The sequence below is a fragment of the Eucalyptus grandis genome, chromosome 9, assembly GCF_016545825.1.
Source record: "Eucalyptus grandis isolate ANBG69807.140 chromosome 9, ASM1654582v1, whole genome shotgun sequence".
NCBI classification, from domain to species: domain Eukaryota; kingdom Viridiplantae; phylum Streptophyta; class Magnoliopsida; order Myrtales; family Myrtaceae; genus Eucalyptus; species Eucalyptus grandis.
In genome coordinates this window covers 18,328,812-18,351,354 of record NC_052620.1, presented here as the reverse complement: position 1 = coordinate 18,351,354, position 22,543 = coordinate 18,328,812, and the positions used below count along the sequence as shown (strand labels likewise).

General features: G+C 39.2%; 1 protein-coding gene across 2 annotated transcripts in view; it reads right to left on the bottom strand.

Moving 5' to 3' along the window:
- Positions 1-22,543, bottom strand: part of LOC108955357 (cytochrome P450 81E8) — a 30,261-nt gene extending 7,718 nt beyond the window's left edge. The window contains exons 1-2 of one of the 2 annotated variants that reach the window (XM_039302154.1): positions 21,517-22,543; positions 19,740-20,095 (exon numbers count right to left, since the gene is read on the bottom strand). In XM_039302154.1, the coding sequence (XP_039158088.1) occupies positions 19,740-20,095; positions 21,517-22,407 (1,247 nt within the window). In that variant the 5' untranslated portion in view covers positions 22,408-22,543. Of the gene's footprint in view, positions 1-19,391; positions 20,096-21,516 lie in introns of those variants that run through there. The other variant, XM_018863006.2, reaches the window with a different exon arrangement.

The window sequence follows — 22,543 nt, the reverse complement described above, 5'->3', positions numbered from 1 at the left end:
CCAACGCCACGCTTAAATCGCCTAATGATCCACCAGCCTCCCTGCAACTTACGTTGCAGAGGCTTCGAACTCCCGACCTCCCCGTGGAGGTCTGGAGCCTACCTAGCGGAGCCACCTGAGCCAGTGGTGTGTTACTATGTACTGTTGATAAGCTTGATTGGTGAAATAGCTTATTTTGTAAGTTTAAAGTGGATCACATACAAATAGTCGAGAGGTGGCAATAGACTTGTGATTGATCTGTGATTGACACTATTTGCGAGTGCTGTACTTGCTAGCCTTTGATGATGAGATGTTTTCCTAGTAGAGAAATATTAATTTTATTTACTGAGTTCCTCAAAACTCATCCCTCATCTTTCAGTCGTGTAGGCATAGAAGTCTCACGTCAGTTTTTGGGAGCTGCAATCACGCGAGAGGAAATAGGATTTCTCTGGCCTATGTGGGAAAACTTGTATTGTGATGTAAAAAGAAAAGATGGCCCATAGAGAAGGGGCTGGTAAAAATACCGTTATAATATAAATTAGTGTGTTCTGCTTGATGTAGGTCCTAGTCTTTCAGCTATTGTTTGTCTAGGGATTTGTTTATTCACGTTTTCGCATGTGCATGATAACGAGATAAAAAGAATCGGGATGGCGACGAGCCTAAGACGTCACAAAAGTAACTTGTGTTGCTCAGGATCTTGGAGATAGAGTTGGGGTCGTGACAATTTGCTATAAGTGATGTTTGTAAATTAGACCACCTTCTATATTTTCAAATGATGTTAAAAATAAAAAAATAAACTCGATAATCATAATCCAAATTCATTAGGAAGTTGCCAGTTAAGATGAGGACGCCTCTATAATGTGACAAATGCGTTACGAAGCGTCTTATGGTTAAACACAAAAATATAATATCACATCGTAAATTTATGTTACTATGGTAAAGTCTTTTTTAAGAATAGACTCCTATTTACTGCAAATTCATGTCAGAATCCCCCTCCCATTGGTTGACGGATTCGATGACGCATTGTCCATGTGCTTCAATTATAGAGATGAGCAGAAGAAATTGAAAGCGATCTCAGTACCATGAGATGATATCGTCATTGATTCCGTTTCGGTGCTTCACATGTCGGTCTGTTTCTTTGGACCACCAGAGAGCGAGAGAGAGAGAGAGAGAGAGGAGTACGATATTACTTGGGCAAAATGATATGTAACCTTTGAATTTTGACTTAATATGTATTATGTCTTTGAATTTTAAATTTTTTAATGTGATTCCTAAACTTTTAGTATATATTATATTTATTTCTTGAATTATATGAAATTTTTTTATATTATTTTCAATTTGAATTGATGGAAAGACAATGTTAAACATTTTTATATTATTCATTGACTAATTTAAATATGTACTAAAATTTTATGGACTACAATAAGAAATTAAAAGTTCAGGGAGTGCACTAAACAAATTAAAATTTCAAGAATTACATTATACATTGGATTAAAATTTAGAAATTTTTTTATGTTGTAGAGTTTCAAGAAAATTCATATACAATTGTGAGGCTTGTGAAATCATTTTCAAATACTGAATTTTCTCTACTATGATTGATTTTCCATCTATTTTGAAGACACAATATGATCTTCTGAACTCTCTTGTAGAATTAATAGTGGTAAAGATATATTTAGGATATTTTGTGATTCTATATATTTTCTTTGATTAATCCTGATTTGTTACTTTAAATAGAAACATATAAGTAGACACTACTGCTCACTAGTTAGTAAACAGAATATTATTTTTCTCTTCATTCTCAAATCTCAACTTTATATTAGAGCCATTGTTATCTGAAGTGCACCCATCAAGTTTGCTACACGGTGGCCACTACGATGCCAGCCGCACTAGCCATGTTTCTACCGATTCTTTGCCAAGACCGAAGCCGTTAGTTGGAATACTTCAGTTGCTCATTTCAAAAAACCGTCATCACCATCTGACTCGTTGCCCTTGGAAGAGCGAAATACTGAAATTTCGTCGCCAAGCGACACCGAACGCCACCACACATCACCACGCGCCGTCGCATTTCGGACCTGGAAACCCGCCACTGTTTGTGGTAACTTGGACTCCTAGCCCCGAGTTTTTCAAAAAACAAATACCAACCTATGACTCATCGTCTGCCAATGAAGCAGCCTATGAAGTCTCGCTACCGAAAGCCATCGGATGCGCCCCCACGTGCCACCAAAAGATTTTGCACGTGAGATGCATGCGCTTTGCCAGAGACACGCCACAGTCTCAACTTAGTTGACATCATTCGACATGTCAACGCCATGTCATTCGATACCTCCGCGCCAAATCATTCGACATGTCCATGCCATGTCATTTGGCACATCAGCACCTTGTCACTTCTGACTGTTGACCGTTGAGACCGAACCAGACCATTGACCAGTTTAGATCAGATCGGTTGGATCATTCCATTATTGGTTTGATCATTTTCTGACAGGTTTTTTAGGGATTTATGACCAATCCCTAAGGTATTTCGACACGCTAAGTTCATTTTTGGCTTTTATTGTCCAAACCTACTGTGTTTAACAAGGTAAAGTGCATATAATGGAGAAAATTTGGAAGCACTATCACTAACATGGTCATATGGCATCCAATTATTATTAATTACGATATAAGCAACCTACCAGGCTGAACAATCAACTTTGAAGGCAAGGTTTACATGCACATCCATCTGCTAATGTTGCTGCTATATAGTCTTCTTCCAATAGATTATCGGTCACTTTTTCACTAAAGGATCACGTTGACACTTGATTTTTAGCTGATACGTCGCTAAAGGTAAGAATCTCGAGATTGGAGTTTCTGATCATGACAAAGTCCATTTCTCGAGAGCAAAGTGTCTTTTTTTTCATTTATTTATTTTGGCCAATCATTTGTAGATAATTTCCGACTCATTTTTATCGAAAACTCAAAAGTCAAATGATTGACTTTTGAATTGACTTTTTAGGGCCTGCATGGAAACGTTCCTCGTTTACGTTTTGAACACTTTTTTTTCTTTTTTTGTTCATGGAACAAAAAAAAGAGCAAACGCGTTTGGTTGCGTTTGTTCTTTTTTCGTTTTTTTGTTCCCGAAACAAAATTGGATCAAAAAAAGAAACACAAAAAAAGTTACTTCTGTTCTAGAAACAATTTTGAAGAAACACTTCTTCTTCTCTCCTCTTTTCTTCTTCTTTTCTTCTTCTTTTTTTTTTTTTGGCCGGTCACCGGCCATGGCCATGGCCAGGTGGCCATTGTCGAGGCCGCGACCTCGTCGGAGCGTCGCCGTGGCTGGGCGAGGCTGCCGGCCCCGTCCCGGTCACTAGAGAAGAAAAATAAAAAAGAAATGAAAAATAAAATAAAAATATTAAAAAATTAAAAGAAACAAAAAAGAATAAAATCTACCAAACGTGTTTCTATTCATTTTTTATTCCCGGAACAAACGTTACCAAACACGTTCTTTTGTTCAAAAACTGTTAGGAATGTAAACACTTTTTTTTATATATTTCTGTTCCCTGGAACAAAAAAAGAACAGGAATGTTACCATGCAGCCCCTTAGTCAACCCTTTGATCAAAAGTCAATCTCAGGTTACAAATTGACTTTTTACATAAAAAGATTTATTTTAGCCTTATATCACTTTGGCCACATTAGTTTTGGAAAAAATCAAAGATTTGATCATAAAATCAAACATTTGGAAAATATCTACTAAATGGTTGACTTTAGTTAAATTTTTAACCGAATATATTGATAAATATAAAAATCCACAAATCACTTTGTTTTAGCTTCAATTTGACTTTAGCATAAAAAAATTTGCAAAAAATCAATTAAGAATCTCATTTTTCAAAATTTTCGGTTTTAGGTTCAAAATCAATCAAAAATAAAATTTCTTTTATTCTTTTCATATTTTAGTGTAGTTCCTTTTGCAATATTTGATCTAAAAATCATTACCCATTCACTCGTTTGGCTAGCTTTGGAATTTGGCATGTAGGCGTTCAAACTGTCATTTTTAGCCCTAATCATGGGTTCAAGTTGATCCTTCACAATTTGCATATCAACATTTCTATTCAACTCATTTTCTTGAATTAAATCCAAATCCATGGTCAATTTTGGCAAATTCACACTCAAGAACTTGCCAATTTGATGGATTTAAACTTACTTGAACTTGAAAAATTCAAGCTAATGCCCTTACCAAAAAAAAAATCAAGCTAATGAGCTCTAATTAGTGTAATTCAAGTTGACATATTCTCGGAATCCCCTGGAGTGTGATGATCCTACTCTCTCTCTCGACAATGTAGAGTTTTTATCTACCTCTAGGTAGCAAAATTTCACCGAAACCCTATCCCCAATTCCACCGACACCCTCCTTCCATTCCTCGATTCCCCCTCTCAACCCCAGTTGTTGTCAATTACCTTTCACCCCAGTTAGCCTTTCCGATCGGCCATCTCCGTCATCTTTCAATTTTGGTTGCGGGACAAAAAATCAAGCGAAACACCTTCTCCGACTGGTTCATTCTTTGCATGTTTCCTTGCCCCTGTGTATCCGTTGATCTGTGAGGTTCTTCTATCTTCAGACAATTCTGTGGTGCAATTGGACTGTTCTTGTTTAGATTATGGTTTTCCCTCGTTTTCTGTTGTGTGATGCTACTTTTCGCATTGGAATGGATTTTAGTGAACCGGATGAATTTGCGCATTTGGCTTCTCTTTGTTCCAGACTAGGTCGCCTTAATACTGAGCAACAGATTGAAGTCTGAGATGACAATCCTTCCCCTGAAAAATTGGAATAATGTCAACTAACATTAGTAGGCAAAATCATTTCCAACCCATCAATAAACTTCCAAGCTTTCCAAAGTACTTTGAAGAGGGCTTGGCGGATTGAACAAGTCGATCTATCCCAGAGAGAAACAGGCATATATGTGGCAAAATTTAACTCACACACTAACAAACAAAGGGTCCTTGAAGGAGGTCCTTCGCTTTTTTCAGGCCACCTCATCATTCTTAAGTTGTGGCAGCCTAATACCCCTTTACACTGTTATGATTTTTCAACCTGTCTTTTCTAGGTACAGATTTTTGGTCTACCATTAGAATGGACTATAGAAAAAATAATTACAAAAGTTGTGCAAGACATGGGACGCGTAGTAGAAGTTAGAATTTACACCAAAGAAGGGGCTACATTATGGGCTGGTCGAGCTAGAGTTGAGCTAAACCTACAAGCACCTTTAAGAATAGGGAAATTCATCCGTCTAAATGGAAAAATTATATGGCTTGATTTATGCTATGAGCGTCTATCCCATTTCTGTTACTCTTGTGGCAAATTGGGACATTATGTTATGTATTGTAAGGATATTCCATATGATGACGCTAAATTAGAAGGATAGGACAAAATGATCTATGGACAAGGGCTGAAGGAAAAGAATGCAGTCCTTACTGGTGCATCTTTTACTCACCATAAGAAAATAGAGAGTGACTGAAGAAAGCATACCTAAAACGCCTCCATCACAAATTCAGAATATCCCCCTTCTGCCCCCTCCAAGACACATGGCAGCAGACACTTTTACCACTCCAATCACTATGGCAGCTATCCAGGTAATGATCCCTGATCAGCGACATGCTAAGGAGGCAATTATGCAAGAGACATCCTTCCACACTGTGCTCATTCCTGCAGCAGCTAAAATGAAGGGTATTCAGACTCCATCTACAGATGTTCAACTAAATAAGAAGCTGAGATGTTCCAAATTGACACCGAAAGTGGGTGTCACCAAAAAATAGAAAAGACACACTCCGTACAACACTACAGGCTTAATACTAGAGAACCTAGACGACTCCAATCTCACGGAGACACCTGTGTTTGTAGCAAGTGAAGCTGGAAATTGGGCTTTGGTGGCTGGCCCTCAACAGCCACCAACTCACAAATGAAGATGATATGCTGGAACTGTTAGGGATTGGGCAACTCCCCGACAGTTTAAGCTCTTAAGGTCATGACGACCAAGGAAAAGCCCACTATAGTTTTTTTTTTTTTTTTATGGAAACAAAGAATACTGAGGCGAAGCTTCGATTCAGCGCTGCCTTCACTTCAATAACTACCATATAATCAACCCCACAGGTTTGGCAGGAGGTATGGTGCTATTTTGAAAACAATTAGGTAAGCTTAAATGTGATTTGCTCAACGCAGGATTATTTTGATATGCTCTACACGGATTTCCAAGATGATCGGACTATGCATCTAACTTGTATTCATGCTCCTTTTGTGTACCACAATAGACAAATTCTGTGGGATGAACTTAGAGAGATCAGCTATGCCAACACATTACTTGGGTATGTGTGGGGGATTTCAATGAAATACTCTGCCCCTAGGAAAATATAGGAAAGAGACAAGCAGATCCCTATCAAATGTTATCCTTTCAAGCTGTCCTCAATGATTGTTCCCTTATGGAATTACCAAGCAAGGGCTGTAAGTTTACTTGGATGAAAAACCACGAGAGAGATGAGCTGGTGAAGGAACGTCTAGATCGGGCGATGTGTACGATGGACTGGCAATTATTATTCCCTATAGCTGAGGTCTTTGCACTACCCATCATTGGGTCTGACCACAGCCCATTAATTATCAACTCTTTAGCAACCTATAAAGCACAAAGGAAATCTTTTAATTTTGAAGTTTTCTGGAATGAAGATGAAGAATGCCGAGAAATTATATCTGCAACATGAAACTCAGTGAGGGTTCAAGGATCTGGACTAATTTCAAAGTTAAAGCATGTTTCTAAAGCCTTGACTAAGTGGAGCTGATAAAATTCTCCAAATGTGATCTTAAAGTAACTTCTCTACAGCAACATCTTCGACAGATCATAAACCAGCAGCATGCTCACTATAATAGAGAGGAAGTAACTAAGATCAGAGAGGAAATAAGGCGGACTTGGTAGCAAGAAGAGCAATACTGGGTTATGCGGTCGAGAATTTAATGGTTAAGGTGGGGCGATAAGAACACGAAATTCTTTCATGCGACCACTCTTCAAAGACAGCAAAGAAATAGAATTAGCATGCTTCAAGATGATCGCCAACAATGGATTCGAGATCCTCATACTTTACAGGTTATGGCACGCAATTTCTTTTCAGGTTTATATACAGCGATGGGTCATCGAGATTATAGTCCCATAATTCAACAATGCCCACAGGTGGTTACCAAGGAAATGAACAACCAATTGCTGGAAGTGGTTACTTCAGAGGAGATTCGTCGGGCTACCTTTCAGCTGGGATCTACTAAGGCACCGAGCCCTGATGGTTTCAATGGAATATTTTATCAAACACATTGGGAGGTTATAAAAGACGATCTTATTCTTCTAGTTCAAAAAAAATTTCAGACAGGACGGATGCCGGCCAATCTAAACCGCCCTATTATAGCTTTGATTCCCAAGACTCCTCATCTAGAGAGAACGGAGCAGTACATACCAATCAATCTCTGTAACTTTGCATATAAAGTCATTTCGAAGGTAATTGCCAATTGCCTAAAACCTTGGTTACCTAAGCTGATTTCTATGGAACAAACCGCCTTTGTCAATGGACGACAGATCCAAGACAATATCTTAATCTTTCAAAAAGTTCTTCCTCAATTTAAAACCTGAAAGCGGACCAGGAAATTCAATGCAATTCTCAAGACCAACATGCAAAAGACATATGACAGAGTTGAATAGGATTTCCTTAGGGCCTATCTTCTAAAAATGGGTTTCCATCCATTGTGGGTACAATAGGTAATGCAATGCATTGCCACCACTTATTCTTTTAGTGAATGTTTTGTCAACTTTGATCAGTCAAGTAGTCAATATGGGACATATAAAAGGTATAAGATTAAATAGATGGTGCCCTACCCTTTCCCATATGTTTTTCGCTGATGATGCAATCTTTTTCCTAGACGACAGCATTTAGGAATGCCAAAACCTTGCTAACATTTTAAATTAGTAATGTGTGGCCACGGGGCAGGCTTTGAATCGCAACAAATCCGAACTTATTTTCAATAGGCATTGCCCTATCAGACTACAGGAAAATATGTCTACAGAGTTACAAATACCCGTGCTTCAAAGGTATGGAAATTATCTGGGAATCCCATCTGACTGGGGTTGTTCCAAAAAGGACATGTTTTCTTGGATTCTAGCGCGAGTTCATTCCAAACTAGAAGGATGGAAAGAAAAGTTCATTTCAAAGGGAGGTAAGGAAATTCTTATCAAGTATGTGATTCAGGCGATTCCACATTATGCTATGTCGGTCTTCAAGCTAACTTTGTCTCTTTGTAAAACTATAGAAAAGAGTATCGCAAGATTTTGGTGGAAAAATGATTTGAATAGAGCAGGAATACATTGGAAGAAATGAGATATCATCAAAGGTAGTAAGGATAAAGGCAGGCTCGGATTTCGTGATCTTATTGAATTTAATAGAGCCATGCTTGGAAAGCAAGCGTGGCGTTTACTACAACATCCTCAAGCTTTATGGAGTTAGCTACTCAAGGGTCTGTATTATCATTCTACAGAATTTAAGTCAGCGAACAAAGGAACTGGACTATCCTGGGTTTGGCAGAGCATTCTTACGAGTAGAGATGCTATTCTCCCACATCTTAGATGGTCCGTCGGCAATGTGAGTGAAATTAGAATCCGAGAGGATCCATGGTTACCAAGAGGAATTCTTGGTGGACCCGCGACCAGAGAGGAGCCACAACTGGTGGTTGATCTAATAGATCCAATCCATAATAACTGGAACACATCTCTGCTCTATCGTTTTCTGGATGAGCAAACTATTCAAGAGATTCTAACCATCCTAGTTAGACCTCACTATATAGAAGATAAATTAATTTGGCTAGCAACAAAGGATGGTTGACACACAGTGAAGAACAATTATCATATTTTAAAAGCAATCTCCAGCAACAACAACAATCACATGGCATCATCCTCTTATCAGAACCCTAGAATACTATGGAGAAAAATCTGGTCAATGCGAACGGCTCCCAAAATAAGGACTTTTCTCTGGTCAATCTGTGAAAATGCAGTAGCTTCCAGAGAAAATTTGTTTCGCCAACAAATCATAACCGATCCCTACTATCAGCTATGTCACCAGCAAACCCTATAAACTTTAGAGCATTTGTTCCTACTTTGTTCATGGACTCAACCAATATGGGCTTATCCACAGATCAACATCGACATACAGCCTCACCAAATCCATCGAATAGACGTATGGTTAGCAATAAAAATTGTATCGACAAACAACTCACCTTCTTTGGAAGTAGTAGCCAACGTTTGTTGGTAGATCTGAAAAATGCGGAATGGCTTCATATTCCCGCAATCAATAGCTGGATCCATCCCTTGCAGTAGAGGTTGCTTTGACAGAGACTCAACTTTACCAGATCTCTTCTCCTTCCTCTTCGAGACAAGCTATTGCAAACTAGATCCCTACCCACCTCTAGCGACCACCCAATCCAGGCACCTTAAAATGTAAATTGATGCATCCTATCAACCAAGGAGTACAGAAGGAGCGATGGCTTCAATATCCAGAGATCATCAAGGAAGACTCACCGATATCTATACCAGTAGATTTCCAGCCACATCAGCTCTGGTTACAGAGTTCCAAGCCTTCTCTTTCATGATCCAATGTTTGCAACGGCAAGGTTTGCATCGAGCACGACTTGTGATTGAATCTGACTGTAGCACCGTTCTCGATGCCATCACAGGTGGGAGATCGCCGCCATGGGAACTCCTTTCCTTGCTCGCCGAAGTTGTCGATTCGATGTCCCTTTTCCCTAATTTGACAGTGCAGTTGTGTCGAAGAGAAGCCAATGTAGTAGCCGACTGGGCCGCTAAGGCCCAGCGAGTAGAAAATTTGGCCCAAAATATGAATATCTTCCCACCCTACCTTTTGATGCATCTTGTGTATACAAATGCCCTTGTGGTAGGATGTAATATTCCGATTATACGAATATAATGTTTCCTTTTGACCAAAAAAAAAAAAAAGTTGACCTATTCTAGATTAAGGTTCAATTTGATAGATTGAGGTCTAATTTTGACATTGGTCCTCTATTTATTTTTTACGTAAAGGTCACACCCTTGTTCTAATTTCAGTTTGAATGTGATAGGCCATCTCAAATATGGGCAATTGAATCAATTAATGTCTTGTTATTTTAATTAAACTCAATTTTAACCAATTGGTATTTTGAGATAAGAAGTTATGAAAATTTACCAATTTAGACCTTCAATTGAGCAAAGATTCAAAGGACCAAATTGTACAAAAGAAAACAAAAAAGATGACCGATCAAACCAGTATGACCAGTCATCGGTGGAAATGGCCGGTTCCAAACTGGCTCATGGTGGCCGACAACTACAACGAGGTGGCTCACCTCATGACCAACACCTCCATACCTTCATCTTTCAAAATTATGCAATTGTCCCTAGAATTTCAAAATTACGAAAATACCCCTAATTAGGCCGTAATTTGAAATTTAGCCCGAAAATCGATCATCACTATTGACTGAAGATGCATCGTGATCGTTCAAATCAACATGTGCTTAATTAGGGGTTAAATAAGTTTGTTAGACGAGGGAGATCAATCCCTTTAGGACTATGTCTTGCCATAGATTATATAACCACTTTTCCCTCCAAAATCAAAACGGGGAGGCCATTTTTAAGATCAATCTCTCGCTCCTCCCCTACTCTCCCCCTCTCCCTTTCCCGTGCACACTCTCCTTCAATCACTATCTCTCGTCGCGCTGATCGTTGCTAGTCCATTCTCCTTCGATGATGTGTTGTCATCGCCAAGCTCCTCCACCATCTATCAATCCTTACCATCGCTGCCAAGTCCCTTGAAGGTCACTCGATCAGCCCGCCAAGGCCGATCTCCCTCTCGGCCTAATCACCGGTGTGATTCCTTCAAGCCAACCAGTGACTATCATGGTGCTATCTAGCGATGTTCGACGATCCTCAGCACATCTCGACGTGTCCTCGAGCTTTGGCGATCCTTGATCAAGTTTTGATCAAGCTCAATTGGTCGTGGTTCAAGAAAATTGCAATGGTATTAATCCAACGCTTGAATATGATGCAGCAAGGTCAAGTTAGTTGACTGAGGCTAGGATTCAAAGTTTAAGAGCTTGTATATGCTTGAAATCATGGATTATAGGTGCTATAACTGATTATGGCTGATGTACACATTAATTATGTTCATATGCCTTTTTTGAAAATTTGTAGGATTGTCATACTGAGTTTTTGTTCTAGTAAATTTGAGGTCCTAAACCTTGAAATCTTGAGTTGAGATGTTCTAGATTTTCGATTAACGTTCAATAACCTTCGATTTGATAAATTATAGGCCTTGAACAAATGTGGTTTGAGACTTGAAATCCACTTCGAAAATTCATTGATTTGTTTTGGAAACAAGCAGTCCGTTGTTGTGCCTGTTGCTCCATCAAACTTCTGACATTAGCTAGCGCCTGAAAGATTTGTTCCATTCGAGGATCTCATTTTGAGTTCTCACCAGAGCTCATTTTCTCTTACAAAGCCTAATCGTATGGCTTAACTTAGTGGGTACTAATAAGTAATAGAAATTACTTATTCAATCAGCCAAATTTAACTAATAAGTAATCAAAGTTACTTGTTCAATCAATCAAGATAAACACATGCATTCCACATGTGTTCGCGATCGACTACCCAATTCACTAAGCACACCTTATCACTCTAAAGATTAACCTACTCTAATACCAAAAACAAAGCTGTGACATCTCAGAACATCATTGAACACATGTATTTTATATTACTAATCTCTTTTAGCGTGTGGAAGCAAAAATAAATATTTACGAATATTCTTTTAATGATTAAAGCCTTACAATTATAACTAACATACTTCTATTTCTTTTATTTATACCACATATAAGTTCACAAGTTCATCACATCACGAGTAGAAAACATAAGGTAACAAGTCCATAGAACTGCCTTTTTTAAATACTGAATCTCTATTATGATTTATCCTTGCTTATCTTGGAAAAAACAATTTAATCTTCAGAATTCTCACGCAGAATTACATAAAAAGAAATGAGACAACATACTGTAGCCTTTTAAATTAATTTACTTTGTTTACATGATATGATAATGTACATCGAGGTAAAGTGAATAAGTAAAATGCAAGTCAGCATAATTAAAGGAACTCAACCATTAACTTTGAAATTATTTGAATAATTAAGGTAACAAGTCCATAGAACTGCCACCTAAATGTTGACGAATAAAGATTAATTTAAGTGTTATTAACAAGTAATAAAGAGAAGGCAGGAACCCAAGATATTGATCGGTCAGTCAAGATTGGCAGACGACAAAAATTTCCCCACCTTAAAATTTCTCAAATTCAAAGTTTCATGCTCTGATGTATCTACATCAGCTCAAAGGGTTCTCCATACAAAGTTTAGTTTAAAAGGACAAGTCCATGCACGGTCTCAAACTATATAGAAGACTTAGTTTTTTGCTATCCATCCAGGAAAAAACAGCAGAGATGATATAACGCCATAGACAAACCCGATCAAAAAGTACATGTGAAAATCTGACTCTTGATTTTTGGCGTACGCAAATGCGGCATGCATCGGCAAAGTTCATATTAGACTTGTATTGTTTCTGACTTTTGGATAGAAAACAAGAAAAGGAGATCAACTCCTAATTGAAGCCGCTCCACCAAAAGCCAAAGAGGATACTCAAGGAAATTTGACTTCTAGTATGTATGTATATAAAATGTATATTGTTAGAGATGACTAGTCGGGATTAGGTCACTTGTAGTTTAAATTACTTGTAATCGAGTATAATTATATTATGTCCCTATGTATAGGTTCTCGTACTCTTCACGTGGCAATATTCAGAATATTACATTTTTTTCTGTTTTATCACGAAATCTCATATAATATTAGAGGAGGAGGTCCTAAGTTGAATTTTTTTTCTTGGCATCCATTTGCCTCATCTAATACATATTTCCACGCTTTGGTTTTTTTTTTTTTTTTTTTTTTTTATAGATGAAATAAATCCCACCATCAACCTCATTGTATTTTGACAAGTCACATACCGGCGATAGTGTCTGGATCCATTGACAAACGTGCCTTTACGTGCCAATAGAAGTCTCTGCACGTGAGATCCATGCACCCACATGCCTTATCTATGTACAGCCGTGTAGAGAGACGTCATCGGTGATGTCATCCTCACATGCCACACGTCAATCGCCTCTGCTGATATCATTGCTGACGTCATCCACCACGTCATTAAGACACGTCTTCCATCACTTCAGCACTCACCACGTCAACAGCCCATGTTAGCCTTGGATCGTTGATGGTTGACCTAGATTGTTGATTATTGACCATCTTTGACCGATGCTGATTGTGGTTGACCACCATTGATGGGCAATGACCACACCGATTTAATTACTTTTCTGATTGGTTCAACCTGTTTTTGCCTTGTTCTAGGTGTTGAGTCCATTTGTTACCTTAGTTTCTCCACATTCGACTGCTAGGTATTGTTTTCTTTTACATTCCATTCAATTTGCTTTGTTTAAATCAGTTAAGCGTATATCATGGATAAATTGAAGTTTTAATGGCCACTTGCTATTGACTACAACCTACGCAACCTACAAGGCTGTACAATTGACCCAAACTTGGAGATCCATGTGGAAGTCCATCTGCTACTACTGCTACCATAAATTCTTTTCCAAGTAGATTATTTGAGAATTTGGAAATTCTAGCTCCTTTGTCTCTAGAACTTTTGCCACATTTGTCACTCCAAGTAGTCTTATTCATGAACTCTGCCTTCTACAATCATATGCCTTCAAATTCTAATTTGTTTCAATTAAATCTTTCACTTCACATGCTTCTACTATTCACATAGCCGATAATTCACAAATGAGTTTAACATCCAATTTTTGCTTACCTATTTTCCTAATTACCAAACTCTTACTAAATTTGATTTCTATAGGACAATTGTGTGAACTCGGTTTCAATATTCACTTCTTTTGTCATGGTTATCATGTGCACGATCCATAGATGGGACAACCATTGAAATAGGCCATAAGGTGGGACCCCTGGTTGAGCTTGTCACCTCAAAATTCCCTACTCTTTCAGTAGTTATGCTACCATAGTAGCATCTGAAACTTGTCATTCTTAGTTGGCTCATGCTTCTTCCTCTAGATGATGATTTTTTATTTCTATTGGTTATTTAATTTTTGTCGACAATAAATGTTTCGATTGCCCACCTTATTTTTTAGAAAAACATCATCCATTGCCATTTAATTTTAGTGAATCTATCTCTCATGGTCTCTTTGATCAAATTCACTCTGATATTTGGTGTGAATCCTGAAATTTCATGTTCTGTTTTCAATTGAATAAGTATGGCTTTTCATCAACACGCCTATAGTTTTTTTTTTTTTTCTGAGTTGGCTACTCACGAGATAACTAGTCTATCAAGTGAAGCCGTTAAGGAATCTAAATGCAATAGACTTAAGAATTCGATTAGGAATCAATTGCTCAACCATGCTAATCTACAAAAGTTTTTACAACACCGTCAAAATTGATCAGAGACTAAAGATAGGTTAATTCGATAGAGGTATGGATTGGTGTGTGGGTGATTCCACCTAATTGCAAAATGTCTGCCGAATGGCACTAGACAGATTTTTCTGTCATTTCTGTACCTAGTGTCCGTATTTGAAATCTCAAGATTTTCACGATAATCGAGAGTCACTAATGTGTCGAAGATGTACAATGTGGCTCGAAAATAAGTGACAACGGGTCAATTGCACCAAAAATTCCTAAAAACTACCCGGTAGGTTAGGTCACGCTAAAATCGCGCCAGATTGAAATTCATCGAGAATTTGAACCCGATTTCAAAAATTGAAAGTTTTGTCATGTCTCAATTCATTTTAGGAACCTCGACTCACCTTTCAAAAAAAATTCTGCAAACCATGATTTTTTGCGAAAATTCAAAATAAGGTCATTTTGGACCGGAAAATTCAAGGGACCCTTTTTTGTCACATTTTTAGGATTCAAGTTGGACAATGGGTGAGGAAAATTGTGAATTCACATGTGGGCATCTTGGTGGGATTTATGGACATCAAAATGAGTCCATTCGAGGGAGATTGGAAGGGGATTTGAATGAAATTGAAGAGGGATCGCACAAAATTCGTAGACCTTGGTGGTGTGCAACATTTGGACCACTTGGAGCGTGTTGATAAAGCTTTGGCTGCTACAAATGGGCTGAGGAAGACAACCAAGGTGGTGGGGCAGTCACTTGAAAGTTCAAGATATTTTGGTGGCCCCCCTTGACCAGCAGCCATCTTCTCCCTTCAGCAGCTCCTTTCTCCATTAGTGTGTTGTTGAGAGCTTGAGGAAAACCAGAGAAACTGAGCCAGCCCCTCCCCTTTGCCGTCGACTAGTCGCTTGAAGCAACTGGAGCTCCCTCACCGCCCATTGCGCGCCCACACGCCAACCGCGAGCCCAATCGTGCGTCCTTGTCGTCCTGCCTCCAACTCGAGACCAATTGCTATCCCAAGCCATATCGGCCGCCATCGAGACCTCCCATCACCATTTTAGTCGCCGTCAACCTTCGATGTTGCCCGCCTAGCCCCGCTGCAACCCACCGTCGCTGCCTGGCCTGTTTCGGTCTTGACCAGCCGCTCGAGTAGCCCCTCAATTCAAGGAGCATAAGCTAAAGATCTCAACCCAACTGAGACTTCATGTGGCTTTTCTAAGACCTTTTGGGCCTTGTTTAGTGTCGCCGCTAGGAGGTTTGTCACCCATCTCCATGTCGCCATCGCCGTGGACTCAGCCGATTGCAAAACCAGTGAGTTTACTCGCTAAAATCTGCTTAGAGAGTTAATTATGTTTAAAGGGTGTTTAGTTTAAGTTAATTAGGGATTAGGTGGTTAGTTAGATTAGATTAGCGATTTAATTATTCAATTATGTATGTTAAGTGGTTAGATTATATTAATTAAGGATTAGACAGGATGTATTATTTATCTAGATAGGTTCGGGAATTTTCTCGGCCCATTTAGGCGTTAATTAAGCATTTCCGACCTAAGTTAGTATTTTTGGTATTTAAATTGAATTATTTAATTAATTTTGGTAATTATTTAATTATTTAATATTTTCTAGAAATTAGACCGGGATAGCCAGTGACCAGAATTTCGTGCTGATTGCAATGGTGTGTTCAGTTTATGCAATTGGATGTTAATTCATGCAAATTGAGTGCTAATTGGAATTTTGGCCATTTATTCCAAAATTTGTGATTTTTGATATTTATTCAGAAAATCTTAGGTGTCGGACTTTAACACTGAAAATGATTTTATATTCTATATAAAACGGTGGGATTTTAAATTGGAGGATATCACTTTTTCTGAGTCAAGTTGACCGTACCCACACACGACTATTTTACCATGTATTTTTAATATGAAGAAAATAGGTCAGGTTCACCATTTTAATTGAGGCATTTGAGTGCAATGCACGGTGTCCTAGGTCGAGATTGAATGGTCACGTGTTGGTTAAGAGAACCCATCCTGAGCTATTGAGCTAAACGTTGCCCCCATATGGGATGCCCCTGGACAATAGAAGCCAATTGTAGTAGATTTTGGACCTTTGCTCCTTCGAGAAAGCCATCTAAGAAAGACGTAGCCGTGCTCAATGGGGTGAGACGACGCCTGGCTATGCCAGAAGACCACCGAACAACGAGTAGGTTGTGCTATAAGTCGAGATCAAAACTAGGAACGCATGATTAATTGAGTTGAACGTGCCGAATTATGGGACAAAATTGTGTGGCACGGTATAGGACGGATCATAACAATTTGGCCCTAAAATCAAGACCTTTTGTATTGGGTTGAATTTGAGTGTGGCATTCCAGTTGATGAGCTTATTTGTTGCTCATGCTTTTGTGGCTGTCTGTGATATGAATTGTGCTGACATGCAGGGAGGATCTGAAATGAGGTAAGTCTCTATGGTTGTGTGGTTGTGTGGTTAGGATGCCTCTAAGCGTATTACCCTCCTAATCGGAGTTTAGAGTGTGAACTCACTGGGATTTATATCTCACCCCGTCATGGGCTCAATTCTTTTCAAGACCATAGGGTGGAGGATCTGGAGCCGAGCTAAGGGGATCCAAGGTGTAGGTCAAATGGGATAACTTCTTTTGAGAGCCGGTCTTTTGTAGGTTTTTGGTTGTTGACTTTTATAGTTGACTCAATGTATATATAAAAGCATGTTTTGTTTGTGAATATGTTTCCTGCTTTTCTATCTCATGTTGTTGATGTTAGGGGATTAGTAATTGACTTCCGCATGTGCATTAAAATGAATAGATTGGCGACGCGTCCTGGGACGTCGCAAATTTTATCGACCACCGAGGGATGGGCACGTGCTCGAGGTTTGGGGTGTGACAAAGGAAGCTGGAAATTCAATGTCAATTGCTCTCAGCTTGATGGCAATCTAGAGGGCTCGATTAAGGGAGTTCGTCGAGACAATTATTATGGGATTTGCACTCAAGCACAAAGCAATTGTAGTTATGGAACTCAAAACCCTTGCCGTAAGCATGCCTGTCGACTAGGGGTGAGCATGATCCAAGTGAACGATTCCCACCTTGGAATCAGCAACTACCCACTAAGGACCGATTTCAGAAAATTGGAACCAAGACCCATCCGTTGGTCCATGGATCTACCTACAAACCGGACCACCAGTCTAGTTTGGTTCTTGGATGAGTCCATGTTCGGATCTCGAGTGGATCCATAGAACTGATCTCCAATCCCTACAAAGCTTATTCAACCTTATATTTAGGCTAAATTGCAAGCAATTAATTTTGATTACAGATTGAAAACTTTAAGGCAAAACAAATAGATAATACTCATTAGCTAAAAACTTAATTTCTTTGAAGGTTATGGTGTAGTCCTCTTAAGATTTTCAGACATTGAAAACATGTGGAGAATTAGACTCCATGTTAAAAGTCCTAATTACCACCAAAGTTAAAATATTAATTGCTTGATTCATCTATTTTCAACATTAACCTAATTTAATCATGGAAGTGGCTAAGGAGAGACCTAATTATACTCTTAAAATGACCATTTGGCTCTTATGAATATCTCCAATCGGTTCTCTCATTCATTTACGTTTGCTTATTTTGTTTTGGTTGAAAAAGCAAGTAAATGGATTATTAGAATTTAAAAAAAAAAGTAAGGGGTTAATCCTATTACATACCCAAGAGACAAAATTAGTCAAAAATATCCAATAACTACAAATATACATATATATACACATATATTGGTAGAAAACTATAAAAAAAATTAAATAATTAAGATGGAATTTTTTTTATATAGATATATACCGATCTCGCATGGGCGAGTGGTTCCACGCCTAGAACTAGGGATCGAAACGGTACTCACCGGTTTCACTAAATTGGAACCGGGAACTAGACCAACCCCCATGGAAATTGTTCTAGTCTGGTTCCAAGTGATTCGGACAGTTTTCAGTTCTTTTGCACACCCTTATTGTTGACTCTGAAGGAGAAACAAAATCAACTCTCTCAAGTAGCTCTGTACATCTACTTGCCAATTGGTAACCTATTTAGTATTTATTGGCATATCAGGAGTGAACTAGAGCTCATGGGTTATCCAGCAACTCTTTATGGAGTGCTCCAATCTTTTGGCCCAATAAAATGACATGTCCCTAGCCCATTATCCACGGGAAGCCAATTAAGCTGCAGATTCAGTAGCCAAAGCCCACCCACTGAAATCGGAACCTTCCCTCTAATTGGCTTTCCAAGCCCCCTCAATCTCCTTACCCTTTTATGTTTTGAGTCCTACCATCATTGTTCACTATGTACTATTGTTGAATAAATATGACTTGTCTCTTTCAACAACGAAAAAACACCCTGGGAATCTTGGGGCGCATATACTATTGCCACTTGCTGATGTACATCATAAGCTAGTAAGCAAGACATTAAAATTGATGAATATGCTAAATCATGTAGTAAATTTGTGCTCTTGAATAAGGGCGCTCAATTTTATTTGTAGAACATTAGTGTGTAACTAATTTAGCAACTAATTATCTTTCTATGACTATTCTCCAAAGAAAAATTGGAAAAGGCATATTCTTGTGCTAAATTTGTAGAAAGATAATTCGAGACGAGTAACTTGCCCAAAGGCAAAAATGTGTAAAGAGAAAAGAAATAAAATTGCAAGAAGGTAGAATGTGACCTTGCAAGAGCAAGAGACAATTAAAGTACGAAGAAAGATACTCTAAACCTATAATTTCAGAATTGATAAAGTTGTTTAAGAAAAGTAATACTGGGTTCAAATAAGTACATTCCTAGCCATCAGCACCATATCTCTTCTTTACACTAGGAACCTCCATATTATAATGAAAACAAATAGATCGGAAAATGATGTAAATACAAAAAAGTCGAGACTCTTACTACATACAACATGAAAGCATGCCAACCAACCAGTTAGCACAAACTAAACGACCAACTTAATCTTTAGGGACAAGTTTCTTCATACAAGGGCGTACTTTACACATTAATTCTAACGGTACTACCTTTGGCATGGTGGTTCCTGGGCCTTCCGTCATGTCAATCTTTTCTTCGCTCACTCTTTTCCAATCAAAACCCTGAATCAACAAGCTCAATGTCCACCCCATGACCCGCTGAGCGAGGGCTGCACCAGGGCATGCCCTCCGTCCTAGCCCGAAAGGCAATATCAGCTTTTGTTGTTTTTCACTGCCATTGCCCTCGAACCTTTCAGGCTTGAAGCTCAATGGGTCCTCCCACAACTCACGATCTCTGTGAATAGCCCATGCATTCACCATAACAATAGTGTCGCGTGGAACAAAGTATCCACCTATGGTGCAATCAGCTGATGACGCGTGCGGGATGAGAAGTGGCGCCGTGGTGTTTAGTCGAAGGGTCTCTAAGATGACGCAATGAAGGTAAGGTAGATTCGAAACATCTGATTCTTCTACCAGACGATCATGGCCAATAACAGAATCGATCTCGTTTTGGGCCTTCTCTAACTTTTCAGGATTGTTTAGTAAGTTTGCCATTATCCATTCTAATGTAAGCGATGATGTGTCTGTTCCCGCAACTAACAAAACCTGTACATGTATAAAAAGTTAATTGTGCAAATCAAATTTAAAAGTCGAGATAATAAGACTTCAAATGATGAATAAAGCAAAATAAGTCAGTTTCTTTACCATAGGCCCCCCAGTAATGAAAATTTATTTCCTACAAATCAGCTTCTTTACCTAATTTTTGCCAATCATTAGACTACTTTGATCAACGCTGTTCGAATAGGGATCTTTTGACTTAGCTAATCATACCTTGGTAAGATAATCACTAGGTATAATTGGTATATGGTCGTGAAGGTACATAAACGTATACGATTTCATGGAGAAAATCTAGAAGGAAAGAGTGCTGACATTTTACAAAAAGTAAATCTCAATTAGTAATTGGACTCTCTTATTTGCAGACTTTGAAGTCTTAATAAGCTGTCCCAACTTGATATATAGATTGTCATTTGCACCAATAGTCCTAAACGTTGTGCAGAATATGCAATCAAGTCCTAATCTTTAAAAAAAGTAAAGTCAGATCCTAATTGAAAAATTGCAACCAAACCAAACCAAATGAACTCAATTCAATCAATCATTATTACCAATTTTTCTCTTTTCTTTTTTGCCTTCCATATATTATTAGTCTCTCCTTTTTCCTTTGCTCCATTTGATAACCGACCCCTTCAATTACGAACCCAAACGACCAAAAAGGAAAGTGTTGTTTTTGGGGTCAACTAATTCAGGCAAGGTCTGGTTGAGCAGATTCGTGGGTAAGCCAATCACAAAAACCCACATCCAAATCTGCTCCTTTTATGAACTCCCAAAATCAGAAAAACTAGGACCCTTCATCTAAATCTATGTGAAACATCATTATCTTCTACGAAGAACACAGAAAGGGATTGCTCCAAGTGGTGGGGTGAGAGTTAATTGCCCAGCAAACATCCGCCCAATCGAAGTTCAGTCTTGAGGAAAATTGACAATACATGTGCGAAAAAACGACAATAATGATGGCAACTACTGGCTAGACATTTATTCAGTAAAATAGTACTACCCAAAATTTTAGTAAATTTGAGAGAGAGAGCGACGTATTTCTGTTTATTGAAAAACGAAACCTAAGATTTTTCACCTTCATTGCAAGTATTATCATCATTTGTGGTGGAAGTGCATTCTAAATCTTCAAAACAAACGCAATATTCAGCGGTCAATACTAGGCTGTCGTGACTTTTGGCATGTGTAAGTTGCCCAACTCAATTCAACCGTTGTCATTGGCAATATTTTAATGCAACCACCGACGACATATATCAAGTTAGCAAGAATGGACGAATGACAAGACACACGGCAACTTTGCCGCGAGAATTCTTACGAGGGAAGCGGGCCGCGGGGGCGGGGGCTGGGGCGCAGGATTTGTCCAGTGAAAATGAAAAAGAAAAAAAAAAGCAGATGTAGAAATAAGAAACAACACTTACAAAGACAAGCCCTTTGATCATGAAGTCCGAGTAGTCTTCCGGCTGAGATTCTTGTAGATGCAGAAGATGACTGATCATGCTGTCTGCGAGCTCTGGGTCGCCCTTCTTCCTCCGGTGCTCGTTGATCAAGCCCTGAATGAACGCATCGATCTTCTCTTTCAGCTCAACCACCCTCTTCTTCACCCCATTGTAATCGACCAACTTTAGTATGGGCAGGAAATCGCCAACGTAACTTATCCCGCCACTCCCAACAATCTGTTTAATCAGCTTCCTCGCCTCCCTTGCCTCGGCCTCGTCGATGGTCAAGCCCTCGCCGTAGTACCGTTTCCCCGCAATCATCCTCATCATGATGTTGAACGTCAGCTCTGAGAATAGAGTTTTGAGCTCGACCCTGTGGTGGGACTGGAACCTGCCCCGGGCCAGACGGAGCATCAGCCGCCGGATCTCGTCCCTCCGGACATGGGAGAGCAAATTGAGGCGGTGCGACGAGAGAACCTCGATGGTGGCGATCTTCCGGAGGTTACGCCAATGGTCACCGTAGGGCGCCGAGCTGAGGGTGGTGTAGTTGTAGCCGAGGTGCTTGCCAATGTACAGCTTCGGGCGGTTGGCAAGCACGATGTCATTCTTGGTGAAGCATTCCTCGGCCAGCGGCAGTGATGACACGACCACGAACCGGCGGACCCCGAACCAAAGGGTCATGATGGGGCCATACTTAGTGGAAAGGCTGAGAAGGGTCCTGTTAAGGGGCAACTTCAAGTGGTGGAGGTGGCCAATAATAGGGAGAGAAGGAGGGGATGGAGGGAGGTTCTTGGGTTCTCTTGTTATGAAGAAATAGAGAATAACTAGAGAGAGGACAGGGAGGAGGACCCCATAGAGGAATGTGTTTTCCATGTTTTCTTTTTCGCTTCGTGTAATAATTTGTCGATGGAGGTTCTTCGCATGGTACTGTCCGTATATATAGAGACGATGATCAAATATAAATGTCAAAAGATAGAAGGAGATTCTAACTCAAATTTGTTGGGTATAA